Here is an 18,727-nt window from a genome sequence, read left to right on the forward strand (position 1 = left end):
GACCTTTAAGAGAATTAGTAAGTACAATAGGTGTGTATACATCTTCAATATTAAATTGGAATGTTGTCTAATTTCAGCTGCTAAAGAACATGAGAAGAACAAAGAAAGAAAATCAAAGGACTATGGAAGGTCCAAGGCAAAGAAGAAGAAAAAAAAGAAAAAGAGGACTAAGCCTGGTAAAGTTTTTTTCTTAGAGCAAAATACTTTGTTATCTTTTGCCTGTTACCCAGTTCCATGCTCTTAAGAGATGGCATTACAGATAAGACCATCTCCTTCATTTATCAGTTCTGATTTCGTGTCATTAAGAAATAATGAAGTTCAAATAGTGATTGGCAAGATGATTAATTTCCTGACTGAGGTGCATCGTTACTGCAGCATCACAGCTGATAACAGCACGTATAATGGCACAGAGCAAATCTAACTCTGCATTCAATGTGTTAGTCTAAGTCTGGCCTTTCATTATCTGGTATACTTGTATGCAAGACTAACCCAGTTACAGAAGGTGCAGATCCCATTGATTCACTACTGAGTTGCCCTTGCACCAGGCGTTGACATATGAGAGATAGTCATAGGCTTTCTGTTCAAGTGATGGGGTTTGAAAATGCTGATGTCCTCATTTTTCCACTGTTAGCCTTGTGACTGCTGAAATCCTTGCTCGTTTTCAGAGATTCTGATAATGAGCTCTGTTAAACCTGTCACATCCTAATTTTTCTTGGACAAGCTGTCAAGAGATAAATGGGGGAGAGAACTGCAGGTAGACTGACTAGATTGCACTGAAATAAATAATTGTATTACATTTCTGATTACACAGTGCCTACAGATACGAGGTGTTCTGCAAGTCCTCATTCGTGAACTTTGCGCAATAACTTCACAAATAAGGATGCTAAGAAACTGCTGTCCCTCTTTCCTTGGGTTTTTGAAATGTAGAATGTTGGCTTCTGGAGACTCTCTCAAGCTTTGTAAGACCCCAGTGTGTGTACCAGATGATTTGGGGTACCTGTGGAGGCTGGTTGTGTTCTTGGGTGCTGTGTCCTAGCTTGTGCAAACTGCAGGTTCACAGTTTCAGTGTACAAAAAGTGCAGCACGTCACATTTCTGAGAGTTTTGGAGCAGTGCCAAGACCTTTTCAGTAGCTAAGTACAGTAAGGTCAGTTTGCCATCTCTAATCTGTTCTTGTCAGATCTCATCAGTAATCTGCAACATCTTAATGTGACCTCATTGCAGCCTTTCGGTACCTAAAGGGAGCCTACAAACAGGAGGGGAACCAACTCTTGAAAAGGGTAGATAACAGCAGGACAAGGGAAATGGTTTTACGTTGAGGGAGGGGAGGATGTCAGGGGGAAGTTTTTTACAGAGAGAGTGGTGAGGTGCTGGAACAGCTGCCCAGAGGGGCTGTGGATGCCCCGTCCATCCCTGGAGGTGTTCAAGGCCAGGTTGGATGGGGCCCTGGGCAGCCTGGGCTGGTATGAAATGGGGAGGTTGGTGGCCCTGCGTGTGGCAGGGGGTTGGAGCTTCATGGTCCCTGAGGTCCCTTCCAACCCTGGCCATTCCGTGATCTTCACACTTCATGGTCAAGAAGGCAGAGAGCACAAAGAGTGGAGGAGCTTTGATTTATCCACCAGTGCTGAAACTGGAGTGCTATCAAGTGATTGGCACCAGAGCAGTGAGAAGTGACTTTGCAACACTGACACGCTTCCTCCCACTTTTCTCCCTTCCCTTCCTATAAAATGTCCAGCAATATTTCTGGGGGGTCAGATTCTCAATTTTTATGAGTTACTATGAGAGACAATCAAGTTACATATTACCTTATGTGTTACAACACAAAAGCTGCAGGAGATTTCCAAGGCACTGTCTCCTTGGCAGGGGGTTCGATATAGTTTTCATTTGAAATGCTGGACTGCTAACTTTTTCCTTTTAGGCAAAAGTATCCGAAATAAAACTTTCTTAGGATGCCTGGTGAATTATTCTTCTGAATGCAGCAGATTGTTGGATCTCAGAAAACCACAGTCAGAAAGACCTGGTTTTAAAATCGGAGATGCTTTGAACTTGGATAAATTATGCTGCTCAGTCAGTAGGAAAGGCTTGGTGGTTTGTTCCTTCAGTTTTCAAAGCGAGGCCAGGACAGCACATTTTAACTGCCATTCCACCAGTGTACTTCCTGGACTGCTTCAATTTTGTTCAGTCATCAGCTGTGTAGGTTCACATTTCTTGAGGGGCAGATAATACCAAGCAGGCTCTTGTAATTCATATTTGCAGCCCTTTTGCTAATGCTTGGTCTTTAAGACCTGAGGCTAGCATTGCAGTAATCTGTTCTTTGAGCCACAGCAGTTGAGAAGCTCAGTGATGCTTGGACATAAAGATTCTTCTCTTTTCTCTGTATACAAACTATTAACAGTTCCATTTGCTAGCGTAATTTGAGGTGCATGCAGTGACTACAGATAGAGCAGCCTTCTGTTTTGCTGATGTCCTTGTTCTTTAGTGAAGGAACCCTGCAGGCTTCCTGTAGCTGGTATGGAGGGTGCTGCCTCCCACTGCACACAGCCAGGTTTGATGTATGGGACAGCACGTGGCAAGCTGGTGCTTCAGAGAAGCTGTTCTAGGTGTTTTCTCTGCATGTTCCTGACCGTGACTTTTCTTTTCCACTCAAATATCCCGTTTTGTCTGTAGGCTAGGAAGAGAGAGTCTCCTTTGTAGCCCATGATACTGGGAAGGAAACATGTATGCTGTGTGAGTAACTGGGATGTTAGGAGAGGTCTCCAGCCAACAGTGCTTGTGTAGAAGTGGCTGTAATGCAGAAGTGTTTGTAGACACATTCAGCCTACAGAATAGCTGGATTTAGTTTAGCCAGCATTTTCAGCCTTTCTGACATCAGCAGTGAAGGATGGTTAAGCTGTATAAGGTTTTTATTGGCTCGTATGGTGTCTTTCTTGCCTCTTGGTGACGAGTCTTTCAGCAGCATAGTGAATCCTTGACTCCTGGTATGTTGAAGTGGACGCTCCATGAATCATACGTGCCTGTTACTAGACATTGCTTTTCTTGGTTTTTTTCCTCGACCACAAACTTCTAACAGCAATGCTTACAATTTTACAGAGTACTCTGCTAGTGAAGAGAACACAGATATTGCACAGGAACTTTCTCCTGAAAAATCAGTTGTCACAAAAAGTATTTCTTCAAATAAATCGTCTGCCCACCCAAGCACACTGCTGCAGTGCTCTGAGTCTGGACACCACCGAGGAAAATCAAAGACTAATGGTAAAATAACTCTTTGGCTGTTCTTATGCAGGACTGCATCTTTCCTTTGCCCAACCTGACCCAAACTGAACCTAGTTTGGTTGCCTGAGCTAGATGTTGGTGCCTTTGCTTTGTCTTTGTCTGTATTTCCACTGAATTTTTAGGGGTATTTTCCTTTTGTTTTGAGAACTCACTAATTTTGCATTTTTTTGCAGCTCCTTATGAGCTCTGTGATAAATGTTCAGTGATTAAATCTGTTATTTTTTCCTAAGGTTTCCTTCAAAGTGATAATTGATTCAGAGTTAAAAATAGATGCTTTGCAGGTTGTATGGTATGTGTGTTGTGCTTGGGACACCACTGGCTGTGGTTGTGTATCCTGCCATATCTGTAGAACTGCATGCTTTTCTGATGGCTTTCTCAACTAAGTAAAGAAAAGAAGCTCTCAAGTAGACATTAGTGACCTCGTAATATTTATGATATTTATAAAGCTGCTGCATTCCAGCTTTCATGATCTTTTAGTGTCTTGATATTTGCTGCTACAAGTTAGTGCAGTAAAAAAGACACGTTTTTCTTCTGCTACTCTTAAAGCTCAGGAATTGCCACACTTAACCTGTTTTGAACAAACTGTTAATGATGGTATAGAACTTCATAGAATCATAGAATGGCCTGGGTTGCAAAGGACCACATCACTCATCCAGTTCCAACCCCTGCTGTGTGCAGGTTGCCAACAGCAGCCCAGGCTGCCCAGAGCCACATCCAGCCTGGCCTTGAATGCCTGCAGGGATGGGGCATCCACAGCCTCCTTGGGCAACCTGTGCCAGTGTTAATGAACAAATTCGGTGTTCCTTGAATTAAAAAAATGAACTGACACATTTAGAAATGTGTATCTACAAATCCAGGGTTATTTGGGAGTTTTTTTTGACCTTTCTGTAACTACCTGGTATTTGACTTTTTGTATAGAGGAGGACACCATGAGTGAGTCATCGATGGACAGCTTGCTTTGGAGCGACGATGACTGCAGTCAGGATGTCGATGTAACCACAAATCCTGATGAAGAAGCTGAAGAAAGTGACTTTGAGATTGTTCGGTGTGTTTGTGAAGTAAAAGAAGAGAACGACTTCATGATTCAGGTAAAGGTTCAGGTTTTGTTATTGAGGGAAGTGGTTAAGCTGCAGGAATCTATGAAAGTCTTTAATAGTTGGTTTGTCACTTGCTGGGGTTTAGTGTTTGTGTTTTGTTTTAGAAAAATGCAAATCTACAAGAAAAAGAAACCTGGAACACTTCCTAGGTTTAGAGAATATGCATTTTGAATTGGTGGAGTTTTGGTTTTTTGGTTTTTTTTGTTTTTTTTTTAAGCAAAACCAGCTCTTCCATTCAGCTGTGTTCTCTGCATTTGCTAATCTGCTTTAAGCCATCTGTCCATTGTACTCTTGGTAAATTGAGTGTACAGAAAACTTGCCAGCCAGAGCAGTGTCTATTGTCTGCCCACTTAACACTGGTGATTAAAGGTCTCTTTGAAACTGCCCTCTCTTTTACTCTTAGTCTTTCTACCCAATTTCTATTCATCTCAAAGGTTTTGGTATATATTTGACTTCGGCTTCTTTTGCTCCAGTTTACTTTTCTTCTGCTGCTCATACAAGCTGTGTGGTCTCCTTCAGAAAGTCCCCATAAGCCTTAGAAGATGCAGGAAAAAAAGTCACGCAGGGACTTGGTATTTCATGCTCTTGAATGAGCTTTTCATAGTTGCCTTTTGAAGAATGAGCTTTGTTTCAGGAGGCTTACGTCCATCTCTTTCTTATGATGGGACCTCAGGTCAAAGTGACAGTAGTGTAACTGTGGGCTCACTGCAGATTTCAAGGTAATTATTAGATTATTTTGAAGTGTTTGTTTATTTTTGAAAGTGTCATGATTGTGTCTGGATTACATACTTTGGGGATTACCTGCTCGTCTCTGTAGGTCTTGTCACAGATTGATGGCAGGTGAGTTTTTTGTCTCAAAGCAGCAGTGACAGCAGTGTTTCACAGAGCACTGTGGGGGACTTATCAGTGTGTTAACGTCATTGGGTTATTGAGATGCATTCAGACCTGGTGTTCCATAAAGCATCACCTCTTCACTTCTTTGGTTTTCCAGGCAGATACTTCAGATGTCCTGTTAGTGGAAGGTCTGTTGGTCTGTTCTGGAAGCAGCAATTGCAGTTCTTGGGCACTGCCTGACAGAGTAATGAAGCTTGCACTATTCTGTTCACAGCTGCAAATCCTTGGTGTTCTGTTTCCTTGAAGGCAGGTTGACTTCTGAGCCATGTTTATTTACTATAAACATAACATTGCCAGAAATTATAGGTGGAGCTAAAAATTCTTTGTCTCCCCAGGCATCCTGTTGTTAATTTTTGTGAGGTTTAACCCCCTTAATGGAAGAGGGGTTAAACAGGCTTCTGGGATAGCTGCTAGTATATTGCAGTGAGCTGAGTTCTTAGTGTTCAGAACTAGGAGGAATGGAGTAGCTGGCACAGCCTGCCTTGCAGGCTCTGCCTGTTTCTGTTGCCTTTGTTGCTTGAGTAGGGGCAGAAGCCTGGTAAGGGCAGAGGAGTGCACTGCTTGGGTTAGTTCTAGTGTGAAGAATTGTTGGCTTCTTCAGCAGGTGTACAGAAGCACCTGTTCTGTCCTGAACATCAGCAGCCTTTTCTCCAATTGTCTTAGTGCAGCTGGGCTTAGGTTCTGTCCTCAGCAGTCAGGCTTAACATTTAACTTGATTGAGTGGTTTTCTTTGGTCTTCTGTAGTGCTTAACAGATGGGTTGTCCAAGAAGGTCCAACACCTTTCTTGTAGTGCTTAGTTCATTGTGACGTACGGTTTGCATTAGTGTTGGATCCTGATGCATGCTGAGATGTGCCTCGTGCCCTGGTTGGGAAGGGAGTGGTGATGGGTGCTCAGAGTGAGTGAATGGCATCTGGGAGTAGGAGAGGAAGAGGAGACAGAAAGCTGTTGGTCATAACAGGAGCTGGCTGCTTTCAGAGGAGATGGCTCTATGAAGTATGGGAAGGCGTAGACTGGGCTGTGATTATTGCAGCAGAAGCAGTCTCAGTGCTGGTCTACAACTGAGTAATGCAGAGAAACGTCAGCTGGCCAGAACGTAGTCTAAGCATAGCTTCCTTGTAAGGTTTTGTGAGCTGCTGCTTTCTGCTTTTTTTGTGAGCTGCAGTTTGCTAGGCTTAACTAATTGGGTGTTTCTTTAATACATTGCAAAGGTTTTATTTTTTAAAGAACAAAAACAAGACATTCTGTGTAATGGGAGAGCTATCTAGGAGAGCAGGTTATTTTCTTAAGAGAGATGCAGATGGGCAGCATGGCAGGTACCTGCATTGGTTATAGGGATGGGAGCAAGGAGATGTTAACAAGGGCTAGCAATGCAGATAACCTAAGGTGCTGAGTGCTGTGCCCTGTGTTCCTTTTGGTCAGCCTGTAGTTTTTGAGAAAATGGTCTGAGCAGTTTGGCCTTTAATTGTTGGTGTAGAAATGTCTGAGTTAGCTCTTCAATTGCAGATCACTGATATAAGGGAAAGATCCTCTCATATGCAGCTGTGGAACTATGATGAGGGGAACTCATTTTCAGAGGTGAAGTACTGGAAGTACCCAGAAAGTCAAAGGAAAATGTCAGTTATCGTGGATTTGCAAGGAGGAAAGATTTTCTTCCCTCTTTCCTATGTAGACTTTGATATTTGGAAACTCTAGTTTGGAAGAGTTTGCCCTAACAGAGCTTGCACTTGGGCTTGTCTTCTCTTCCCGAAGATGCATGATTTCAGTGTATGGGTTTTTGGAAGAATATTGTCTTTGCACTTGTTTCTGTTGAGCTGTTTCTTCTGTTCTAGCTTATTCCTTCATAGAGATCTCACTGAAGAACACAGATGTTTGGGGCACCTGCTTGAGCACATACCTATAAACCAGACTGCTTTGACTTGAGAGCAAAGTTAGGAAGTAGAGCACTTGATCTGTGCTTGTGAGTGGAGGTTCAGTCTTCTCATGATGTGTGCGTTGTGTCCCCTTAAAGGAAATACAGCTGCAAGTCATTTTCTCTTCAAACTGAGCTCATTTTCATGAATGTACCCAATTAAGAATTAATGAAGAAAAAACGAGGCAGCATCTTTTATTTGCTTGGAAGCATGGGGAGCCTTAACATTTGATTGGATTTCACCCAGTTAAGCAGAGTTGTCTCTGTTTATCTCTTTGAGTTCGTAGTAAATGTCCTGGTAAATTCAAGATAACTGATAAAATACCCTTCCCATATCTTGAACTTGGTTTATGTTGTCTCTAGCAAATTGTGCACAAAGATTGTTCATTAGCAAGGGCACAAATAGATTTTGTAAAGCAAGTACCTGTTCCAGTTATTAGCTGTTTTCAAAGTGGTTTTTTTTATTTATTGATTTATTTTTTTAATTTAATGTATCAATCACTATGATTTTATTCTAGTCTCCATAACTTCCTATGAAGGTAGTAGTTTTACTACTTTGCCTCCTATTGCTTTAGAAAGCACAGGACTGTATCTTTAAGGTTCTACTTGGGTCCCCAAAAAGGACCCAATAAAATGACATCATCCCTTCTGTTTGTTTTTTGTACATAAACATCAGTGAACTTGTGTGTATCAGATGGGGAATGGTGTGCCTCAGCGTCAGCGCCTTTGGAGGACATGGGTGTCCGTAGAATCAGGATATTGTTGTTCTGGTTGCTGAAAAGCTGCTTTAAATGTATGTTCTATTGGGCTTGGTTATTTCTTCCTTGCTTGAAATTCAGCTCGCTTGTGCGCGTTTTTCTCTTCAAAATCTCTTACTTGGCTTACCTCTCCATCTCCTTTCTGTTGCCTGGGCAGGGGTGTTGATGTGGACCCAGAGCAACAGGCTCAGCCCAGCTGAGGTGGGAGGTAGAGGTGCAGACAGGAGGAGGGAGCTGTGTGTTTCATTGCCTGGTGTACAGGTGTGACCGGTCCAGGAGCTCCCTTCTCGTTCTGTAGCAGGAAGGCTGGGTCTCTTTGTCTCTCTTCTTTTTAGGACAGCTTCCTCTGGCTCCTGTGTATCTTACTTGGTGAACAGGGGCTGGTCTCTGAATATCTCCTGGAAACATCTTCCTGCTTCAGATCCCCTTTTCCGTTTGTAAGGCCAGACACTAACAGTCCCATTTTTCAGAAGTCTGTTTCTCGCTGGCGGTTTCTGTGCTCCAGTTTCCTCCATGCTTGCTTAGAGCAGATGACGTACGCAGAAGCCGCTGGTGCCTCCCTGTCTCTGTCTCTCTTGGCCGGAGGAAAATGCAGCAGATGAGAAGGGCATTAATTAGGTGTTGGCCAGCACAACTGAGGTGCTTACCAAGCTGGTGTTTTGCAGGTCGAGGATCCTCTCGGGTTGCTTGCAGTTGCCATTTTTTCACTTCAGCTCATTTGAAAACTTTTGCCGATGTAGCCGTGGTCTCTGCATTCAGCTTTTGGCTTGTTCTCCACAATATCAGGATTATCTGCAGTTTCCCTTCTCATAGAAAGAGGAACTCTAACGAACTCCACACCACACAGTTTCAAATTAAAAATGACTTCATATTCTTATGTGTGGTTTTGTCTCATGTTCTGTTGGCCTTTAGGCTACAGTTATGGATTGGGCTGCTTGTCAAGGCCAGAGGGGCGAGAAGAAAGAGGCAGAAGCAGAATGTGTGGGTGTAGTTGTTCCTGCCCTGAAGCTGCAGATAGAAGTACAAGGATTACATGTTAAGTAGTGTCACTGCACTATAAAGTAGTACTCAGTCTTTACCAATGAGGACAAACATCAGGAAGATCTTAAAAACTTTAGGATTTTTTCTTCTCTATGAATGGAAGTTCCCTTGTGGAAATGAACAAAATGCTAGAGGTACAGTGAAGCACAGGGTTGGCTAATTCTGTGTATTGTGAATATCCCTTGGATTTTACAGGTAAGTATGTTAATTTGTTCTTTGAGGGTGAAAAACTTACATTAGAAAACTTGATATATTTTTATAAATCTCGATTTTTATGTTGTTTGCTGTCCTTGATAACATGTGCATGCATCTCCTAAAAGGTTTTCATCTTCGAAGGGAACATTTTGGTACTTCTCAGGATCTCTGCTTTGGCTGCATAATTTGTCCCATCTCCATAAATTGTGTGAAAAATGTGGGAAGGACTGTGATAGCATGGCAGTCTGTTTCTTTAGTATGTTGGTTTGAGGCTGCCAGGGAAGGGACACCGATACACCTTGTTGTTTTAACATGTGTAGATGATGCATCTCTTAACTGAGGTAAAAATATTGAGCTCCATTGATGTGCCCTTCTTTACTTTAACAGTGTGAAGAGTGTCTGTGCTGGCAGCATGGAGTCTGTATGGGTTTACTGGAAGATAATGTACCTGAGAAATACACCTGCTATATTTGCCAAGATCCCCCAGGTATGGAAATTTTTGAAGTTACACGACCTTCTTATGTATGTAGCAACTATTAGTTTGTATACTGCTGTTGCAAAGATTAAACTTTTTTTTTTGCTTCACTAGCCATGTCTCTTCAGTAAAGAAATTCAACTTCATGAATCCGTAACTGAGCTCATGTGAATGCATGAGTCAATGTTGTGGAATTACAGCTGGACAGGAATGGAAATCAATGTTTAACTGTGGCCATCTGTGTCACGTTTGTCAGTAATAAGAATTGAAATTGATTCAGCAGCCTGACTACAGAAAACAAATTAAAGACTCGGGAGGATTCAGTAAAACTCCTTATGATTAAAATGCAGACACATCTTAAGGGGTATGACTGCAGTTTTCTTCCAGAGAGGCCAGGCTTATGTGCTGATGAAAACAAAGCAGCAAGATGTCTCTGGTTCTCAACAGCTGTGATGTCCTTGGCCTGTTTGGAAGAGGCACATCTATAAATATAAACAGAAGTTACCGTGGGTACTACCCACAGTCAGAGTTAATTAAGCAATGCATTTTCTACTCCCAAACATGAGGCTGAATAGTTTAGAATGTCTCAGCTCATCTTATGCAGCAGATAAAAACTGCCCTTCTGACATGGGTTGTTTCTGGCTTCCTTCTGTGTGTCGTAAAGCCTCGCAGAGTGTGAAATGGATGAGGTTTGGGCTTGTGTCCGTGCTCATGTGTGATGAGATGCCTGGGATGTCAGCCTGCCTCATCACAAACCCTCTTGGCTTATGTCGGGGGTCTCCAAGCTTTTGGCTTGCCTGGGCTGCATTGAGTGAAAGGCAGTTGTCTTGGGCTGTATACAGAATATATACTGTAGTGTATGTAGGTAATGTGTATGAATAAAAAAGTTCTGTTCCTTGTAGCTTTATTAAAATATCAAAAAGAAGGCAACAAGCCACGGACACACGGAGTTTAGGTGCTTATTCAGATAGTGGCCACTGCTTTTCTTGACAGCTGCACATTCTTCAGGCTCCTAAATTGTTTGCTTGCGGCTAAGCAGAGTTTGTGCACTAACAGTGTTTGTACTCAAAGCAAAGACAAGACACTATGCTTAAGTACAGTTATCTTAGCCAAATAATTTATAAACTTTAAGGTTGCGTTTATTACAATCATTAATGCAGTGTTTTGCACCCAGGGCTCTAACCACTTACTTTCAGCATTTATTTTGGACCCAGCTGAGGTGCATGTCCAAGCTGAAGTCGTGCCATCACACTTGAACTTCATCAGAGTGCTTTCCAATGAAAACCAATTGCAGCTAGCATTTAATTTGCTTAATTAGTGTAATCACTTTTTTTTGCTTTGAAGATCCTGAAAATTTTATTTTTTGTTTGGATTTGATTTCCAGAACAGGTAAAATTTTTGTCCAACATTTTGGCTGCAAGCTATAAAGTGGATTCTCAGTTTCAGTGAACCTTTCCTTAGCTTGAAATGAGCTCAGATAGAGTTTATGAATCTGGAAATGGCTGTGCCCAATTTTAAAAGTGTATTAGCAACCATTTTGTTGCTATTTTTAATTACCTTCCAAAAGGGATGTAATCTAGGAGTAATTTCTCAGGGTGCCCTGAGAGTTCTGTTTCAGTGTGCCTGTGCCCTGGGTAACAGCTCAGCCAGTGGTGCTTCCCAGTGGGTAGGCAGTGCGATCCCCTGGTTTCATCCTGCTGCCTACTGACTCTATTTTTTCAACAAACCCCTGACTGCTGCCGTTTTCTAATGAATATTAACCTGCTTGTATTGGAGACTTCTGTGCATATGGTTCTGACCTGTGCTCCTGCAACATCTCTGGCTTTGTAAGTGCAGTGGTTGGGGCAGTGAGTGGGGTGTTCTCAGGGTGCTGAACCGTCACCTGAAAACAAGGACTGCTGGCTCTCATGGCATTTCTGTCTGCAGAGCTGTATCCAGGCTGGCTTTAGTTATACTCGAGGATACCCTGCTACAGTCACACATTTCTCTGTACATCAGCTGCATGTGCTTGTTGTGGAATCAGGGTCTGAATGCCCCTGGCTTTTACAGCTGCGCCAAGATTTTCTTGACCAAGGTACCATTTTGCTTCCCATGTACAAGTTCTTCCATCTCCAAAGTTCTGTCTGCTGTCACGAAATCGTTCTTAGTGCTGCTGATAAGGGCTGGTAAGCTGCTGCAAGACAGATATCACAGTTACCACCAGTAATGTCAACGTGCTGTAGTTAATGCTGCATTTTAACACACTCATTACTGTTGCTTTAGGTCAGAGGTCCAGCTTAAAGTACTGGTATGAGAAGGAGTGGTTGAGCAATGGCCACATGCACGGCTTAGCGTTCTTGGAAGAAAATTACTCCCACCAGAATGCCAAGAAGATAGTAGCCACTCACCAGCTTCTTGGCGACGTGCAGAGAGTGATAGAAGTACTGCATGGACTGCAGCTGAAGATGAGCATATTGAAGTAAGCAGTATTTAAGTATCAGTTGATATGTTCTCAATGCGAATTAGATCTCAAGAAGTAGAAAAATAACAAGAAATTTGGAGTGACTTTTGTGTTCCTCTGCAGATGTCACTGTAGTTTGAATTGCTAATGTTGTCTTGGATAAGTGTGGTGGGGAGTGTGACCTGGCTGTGTGAAGAAGTTGGGAAAATACGAAAAAACTAACAGCAGCTTTTCCTAAAGCACCAAAGTAGAGCAGTAGCAGTTAGAGCACGGTGTATCACCATAGCAATGTTCTTGAACACTTACTTTCTCTATCCAGTAATTTTAAATCTTAGCTGTTTGAGTAGAAACCACGTCTCTTCTTATAGCATAACTTGTTGCCCTATAGAGGAAGAGCAGTTGGACCTTCAGTGATCTGTAGTATCTCAGTTCTGTGCAAGCATGGTACACTAGAAACAAAAAACAGCACCAGTGCTGTTCGTAATCCCTGGAGAAATCAATGGTCTTCTGTTTGAGGTCACCCTTGGTACTGATGACTGAGAGGTTTTTTCTAATCCACATCTAGCAGTTTCAAATTGATTGAATAACATTTACAGTTTACTCATTGATAATTTACTCAACAACAGCTAGTTAGAAAACAAAGCTTGGAGTCTTTCCAGTCTCTTCAGTCTTTTTTTTCCTTAAGTTTAATCTGTGGTGTTGCAGTAATGCCACTGGCAGTGTTTGGAATGCCTGAAGCGAGAAGGTGCCAGTTGTAACGTGAGTCAGATCTGTAAGTACCTTTGTCTTGGGGTGACTGGAAAGCAAATATCCCGAGACCAGTCCATAAGCCTTTTCTTCTTAAGTAGCAGTGCTTTAGACTGTGACTTTCAGCTGTCAGTTGAGATTTGCCTGGTGTTGTGGTCTGGAGCACTGGACAGGTATGTGATGGTTGTTACAGGCTTTGTTCACTTTTCCCTTTCCCCCCCTGGCGTTGTTGTATGGTCTGGTTCCCTTAAAGATGGGTGATCCTTGTTGGAGATTGCAGCCCCAGGTTTTTTTTCATCATTATATAAATCAGAGTGGATTTAAAAAAAAAAAAAGACTGAATTAGAAGAATGGTCATAGTGCTGATGCAGATCTGCAGGCTGGGAGAGATGATCTCACAGTCATGAGGAGGGTGTTGCTCAGTATCTCAAGCAGGTTGCATGGGATCAGAGGCACTGCGGCAGGTTTGGTGCCAGCCCTCAGAAGGGAGCGCGGGCATTCAGCATGGGAGCACCCACCCTTGTGTAGCTGCTGTGTCATCTGCCAGCCTTCTGCCTTATGCAAAGGATCCCTTGCTGCTTTGCTCAGCAAAGAATGCCTTTAGGTGCAGAATGTGTGGAGCTAGAGCAGAAAGCTCTGGTGAGTGAGCACCTGGCTTTGCCTTTTCTAGAAGTGCATTCAGGGTGCCTCACCAAGGGGGTGACAACAAACAAATCTGTGAATAATCTGATAGCTATAGCTGTCCCTGCTGCTGGAATAAATAATGCTTAAGAGTTGTTCCATATTAGTCAACTTGAAAACAAGAGAAATGAGGATTTTTATAAAGGGCAGCTGGGGGGACTGTGACATGTTGGCTTATCAGGTGATACTTCTCCCAGTGATCCCATGGGTGTCTAAAGGGAAGTTAGATGTGAGGGAACTGAGTCTGCCACTGTTACTATTGGAGGGTTAGACAAAATCAGCAGGTTGAATTCTGAAGCTGCTTTGGGGGGAGCTGCAGGCAAAAATCTGAAAGTGAGCAATTGGACGGGCCTTGTTTCACTGGGGTAGAAATACACTTTATATTAATGGGTGTGCTTTAATTTGAGCGTACCTGACTTACCTGTTTAAAATACTTCTACAGCTGTCCTCAGGAAAATGGGTTAATGCTGTTATCAAATTACAAACAAGGAGGAGAATCTCTGCTTTTGAGGGCAACATTGGTGAAATTTTGCATTCATATCTTTGAAGTTTATTCTTCACCTTTCCCTTAATGCCAACGCTTGCTCCATGTACCATGTTAGAGAAAAGAAAACAGTGAACCTAACAGCACTGATGATGCACAGTGGAGGTCAGGGAAATCATCTCATTTCATCTTATTTGTGTGTTTTTGTTGATACTGATGACTGAAGTGTGTAGCATTGCAGGTGTTCTTGCTTGATTTCTTTACGTGGTAATGCAGCCTACTTTGAGTTTAAGTTTGGTGGATGTCTGACTTGTTTTATGTTTGAACAGAAATAAAGAACATCCTGACCTGAAGCTCTGGTGCCATCCATGGAAGCACATCACAGTGGATGAAAAAATCCATACGAAACACATCATTCACATTGAAGAAAACTGTTGCAAAGAGGAGACAACGAGTTATAGAACTTGGAATGGGACAGCTGAGAAACCCTCAGCCATTCCTTCTGTGGAGGAATCTTACATCACGAGTGAACACTGTTACCAGAAACCTCGGGCCTACTACCCTGCTATAGAGCAGAGGCTGGTGGTGGAAACGAGAGGTGCAGCCATGGATGAGGGTGTAAACAGAATCAGGGAAAATGGGGATGACGTCCTGTCGGAGAGGCTCGGCTGGAATCTGGACCGAGAGATATGTAAAATGGAAAATGAATCCAAACACAATTACTCCAAGGTACTTACATTAAAACAAGCCTCTCTGCAGGGAGAATGTGTGTGTCTGGCCAAGTGCAGAACTCATTCGCCCTTTTAATGGTATTTTTCTGTTTTACTTTTTTTCCTGTCACAGTGCTAAATTTAGGTTGCTGGTGCACATTTAAATAATAGATGTAATCATCTTCACCATTTCATCCCAAAGTCGACTTTGGGGTTTTAAATCATTGGTGCAGTCTGTGGAACGTGCACTGCAGTCTACCAGCACTTTGTTGCTCCTTACTTGGCTGAGTTAGACAGTGCAGATGAACACCAGGGAGAGAGCAGGGCAAGCACGTATGGCACTCTCAAACACGTTGCTGTTGCAGCTTTTGGGTATTACCAGCTTGTTCTTGCATTTATTTAATAGTTACATTAATTAAATTGATTCCACATTCTTCAGGCAGTGTGTAAGTAAGTAACCTGTAGTGATGGTTAGGAATAGTCGGCATTGAATAGTTCAGTTCTTTTCCTGCTCTTTTCCTTCCTCTCCAGTTTTCTGCTTCTGACAATCAGTTAAAATTTCAGCTCCATTAGGTCTAGCAAACTTGTAGCAGAGGCCTCTCTACCTTGCAGTGTGCAGATGGGCTTCTCTAAGGTGCTGTCAGTCATGGAATACAGTCTGACAAATGTTGGAATGCCTCAGGGGAAGTACTGACCTCCCTGGTTTTTGGATGAGGGTGCTGTTTAGCTTGTATTTTATTTCAAAAGAACATGTAAATCATGTTCTTTCTGATTTCTGTCAAATCCATGGGATGGCTTTTTGTTTCCCAGAAAGACATGTTTCAGTGTTTTGATTTCTGAAGAGTCTTTTTCTAAATCCTGTCACGTGTCAGAAAAATGACGGAAAGAAGCCTGGGAAGAATGATCTGCTGACACAGCGCAGGCAGGTTTTTTAAGGTGTCTGGGTGTTTAGATGGATGTTACAGAAGAGCTGAGGTTGGATTGCTTCAGGAAGAGCCCCTCCTCGCTGTAGCACAGCCTGTCTTTGCTTGGTTACTGCTGTGCTTGGACAGGTGGCTTGGACAGGTACACTCTTGCCTGGATAAGGAGCTGGCTGGAGAGCTGGGCCCAGAGAGTGGCTGTGAATGGAGCTGAATGCAGCTGGAGACCTGTCACCATTGCTGCTCCCCAGGGCTCGGTGCTCTGCAGTGTCTTTATTGACGGCCTGGGGGAGGGCATGGAGTGCGCCTCTGTGAGTTGGCAGGTGACACCGAGTTGGCTGGAAGTGTGGATCTGCCTTTGGGCAGCGAGGCCCTGCAGGACAGGCTGAAGCCAATGGGACGAGGTTCAACAAGGCCAAGCGCCCGGTCCTGCGCTTTGGCCACAACAACCCCAGGCAGCGCTGCAGGACTGGGGCGGAGTGGCTGGAAGACCGTGCAGAAGAAACAGGCCTGGGGTGTTGGTCAGCACTGGGCTGAACGTGAGCCAGCACTGTGCCCGGGTGGCCAAGAAGGCCAACGGCTGCCTGGCTTGCATCAGAAATGGCGTCATCAGCTGGAGCAGGGCAGTGAGTGTCCCCTGTACTCAGCTCCGGTGAGGCCGCACCTCGAGTGCTGCGTCCAGTTTTGGGCCCTGACTGCAAGAAAGACATTGAGGCCCTGGAGCGGGTTCAGAGAAGGGAGACAAAGCTGTGAGGGGTCTGGAGCACCAATCTTATGAGGAGCGGCTGAAGGAGCTGGGAATGTTCAGTGTGAGAAGAGGAGGCCTCACTGCTCTCTGTAACTGCCTGCAGGGAGGTTGTGGTGAGCTGAGGTCGGCTCTTGTCTCCTGTAACAGTGATAGAACAGAGGCAATGGCTTCAAGCTGCTCCAGGGGAGATTTAGGCTGGATGTTAGGAAATACTGGGGTGGTGGTCAGGCACTGCAATGGGCTGCTCAGGGAGGCGGTGGAGTCACCAACCCTGGAGGTGTTCAAGGAGCATTTTGTGTTGAGGGACGTGGTTTGGTGAGAGCTATTGGTGATGGGTGGATGGTTGGGCTGGGTGATCTTGTAGATCCTTTCTAACCTTGGTGTTTCTGTGACTCTGTGTTTAAAGGAAAATCTGTGGTGTTTCCTGGACACGCAGGTTTAGTGCAGTGTCTTCCAGCAGGAAGTTTGCAGGAAGCAAGTGTCCCTTACAGCTCAGTGTTACCTTCCCAGAACGAGGTGCTGGAGAAGCTGCAGAGATGAGGTCTTAACAAAAGAACTATGAGGGGCTGTTGCTGATCTGCTCTTACCTAAACTGCCTTCACATTTCTACATTCTCTTTTCTTTGTGTCTCTCTGTCTCCTGCTAGCCTAAAATTTGTGAAGCCATTAGCCTGGGTCACCCAGACAGCCTGCCTCACCAGTTCTACCTCACTTACAAATATTGACATGGCATTTGTATTTCTGCTAGGTAAGAGAACCTGCATCTAAGAAAGCCTCTCCGGAGGAAGCTATTGAAATGAAACTGCTGGAAAAGGACAAAGAAGGGGTTGTGAACTCACAGCTGCAGTGGCAGCTTAATCTTTTAGCTCATGTGGAATCCCTGCAAGATGAAGTCATACACAGGATGGATTTCATTGAGAAAGAGCTAGATGGTAAGTAGTGTTCTTCTATTTAAAAAAAAAACCCTGCATTTTGTTCAAAAAAACATCTGTCTGTAGATTTACTTCTGCAGGCCTTACAGAGTGATGAGCGTTAAGCTGTGAGATGGACTGCATTGAGTAATAGAAAGCAGACACTTGTGGTGCTTGGAAGGTTTGAAAACAAAATTGAAGATCAAATTAATACCATGAAGAACTTAATTTGAATAAAAAATCCTGCTTGCATCATCTCTGAATACTTGCATCAGATGATGTACTGGAATGTTTTTCATGTCTTGTTTTTGTTGTCATTTTCCATAGTGCTTCTGTGTCTCCAAGCTTTGCTGTTCTTTGGGCTTGCTGGCTGTTCTGCCCTCTTCTGTATGGCCTCTCCAATGTTCTCCTGGTCTATTGCAAACAGTTCTCCTTTCTCTCTTATTGAAGGGTGTGGCTAGAAGGGACACGCTCTCCTTGACCTCACTCTTCTGACCAGTTTACTGCCTTATTTTTCACGTCCCTCACCAAGTGCAGATCCATCTGTGCCTTGGCTTTGCTCATCCTACCTCACACCATGATTGCTGCACCCCAGACAAACTCTGATCTGAACCTCACTAATGATTTATTTTACACTGGTGAGCACCGGTTCTCTTAGTGCTTCAGCACTGGTTGGTCTGTCCAATACCTGCACCAGCAGGTTGTCCTACATGCAGCCCAGGAGTCTCCTGGATTGCTTGCAGCCCACTGTGCTGCTGTCCCAGCAGAGGCCCCGGGTGGTTGAAATCTCTCATTGGGATGAGAGACTGAAAAAGTGTGATGCCTGTTTTAGCTGGAGCAAGAAGGCTTCATCCTCAGGCTCTGTCTGATCAGGTGCCCACAGTTGACCCAACTGCCAGATGCCCTTTGAGCTCCTGGTTTTTAACCCACAAACTCTTGACCTGAGCATGGCTGCTCTCAGAGGCAGCCCTTTGCAGTCTGCCCACCTCTTAGCACGGAGGGCGGCTCCCGGGCCCCTCCTGCCCTGCCTTTCTCTTAAAGCTCCATCTTGGTGCTCCAGCTGTGCAGTTTCTTGCACCACATTTCTGCTATAGCAGTTCTGCCACTGCTTTCTGACTGTGCCACCGCTTCCAACTCCTCCTGCTCTGGCTGCTCCTTGATTTCAGGCCCCTCCTTGCACACCACCTCTCCTGCTTCCTGCAGAAGGTGTCTGTCTGCACTAGAGCCGATGGTCTCAGAGATTGCAGTTCTTTGTATTACCAGTCCTTTTAAGATCCCATCATAAGATATTCCAATAGTATGATCTTCCTAGTGCCACGTGGTGTCGTCTCTCACTGCTTTCTCCTGGGAACATCTGGGTTTTGTCCTTTAAAACTTCCCTTCAACGTTGAATTGGTTGTTTAGTATCAAAAGCTCTTCCTAAAGATGGGTAGCAGGAGTCGCT

General features: G+C 43.9%; 1 protein-coding gene across 11 annotated transcripts in view; it reads left to right on the top strand.

The window, feature by feature from the left end:
* PHF20 (PHD finger protein 20) overlaps positions 1–18,727 on the top strand; it is a 63,575-nt gene that overhangs the window by 42,335 nt on the left and 2,513 nt on the right. For all 11 annotated transcript variants that reach the window (XM_052684069.1, XM_052684071.1, XM_052684066.1 and 8 more), the window contains 7 exons: positions 78–176; positions 3,090–3,251; positions 4,191–4,360; positions 9,556–9,655; positions 11,906–12,101; positions 14,325–14,724; positions 17,121–17,304. In XM_052684069.1, coding sequence (XP_052540029.1) covers positions 78–176; positions 3,090–3,251; positions 4,191–4,360; positions 9,556–9,655; positions 11,906–12,101; positions 14,325–14,724; positions 17,121–17,304 — 1,311 coding nt within the window. The remainder of the gene's footprint in view (positions 1–77; positions 177–3,089; positions 3,252–4,190; positions 4,361–9,555; positions 9,656–11,905; positions 12,102–14,324; positions 14,725–17,120; positions 17,305–18,727) is intronic.

Source organism: Tympanuchus pallidicinctus, unplaced genomic scaffold, assembly GCF_026119805.1.
Source record: "Tympanuchus pallidicinctus isolate F22 unplaced genomic scaffold, pur_lepc_1.0 scaffold20, whole genome shotgun sequence".
NCBI lineage: Eukaryota > Metazoa > Chordata > Aves > Galliformes > Phasianidae > Tympanuchus > Tympanuchus pallidicinctus.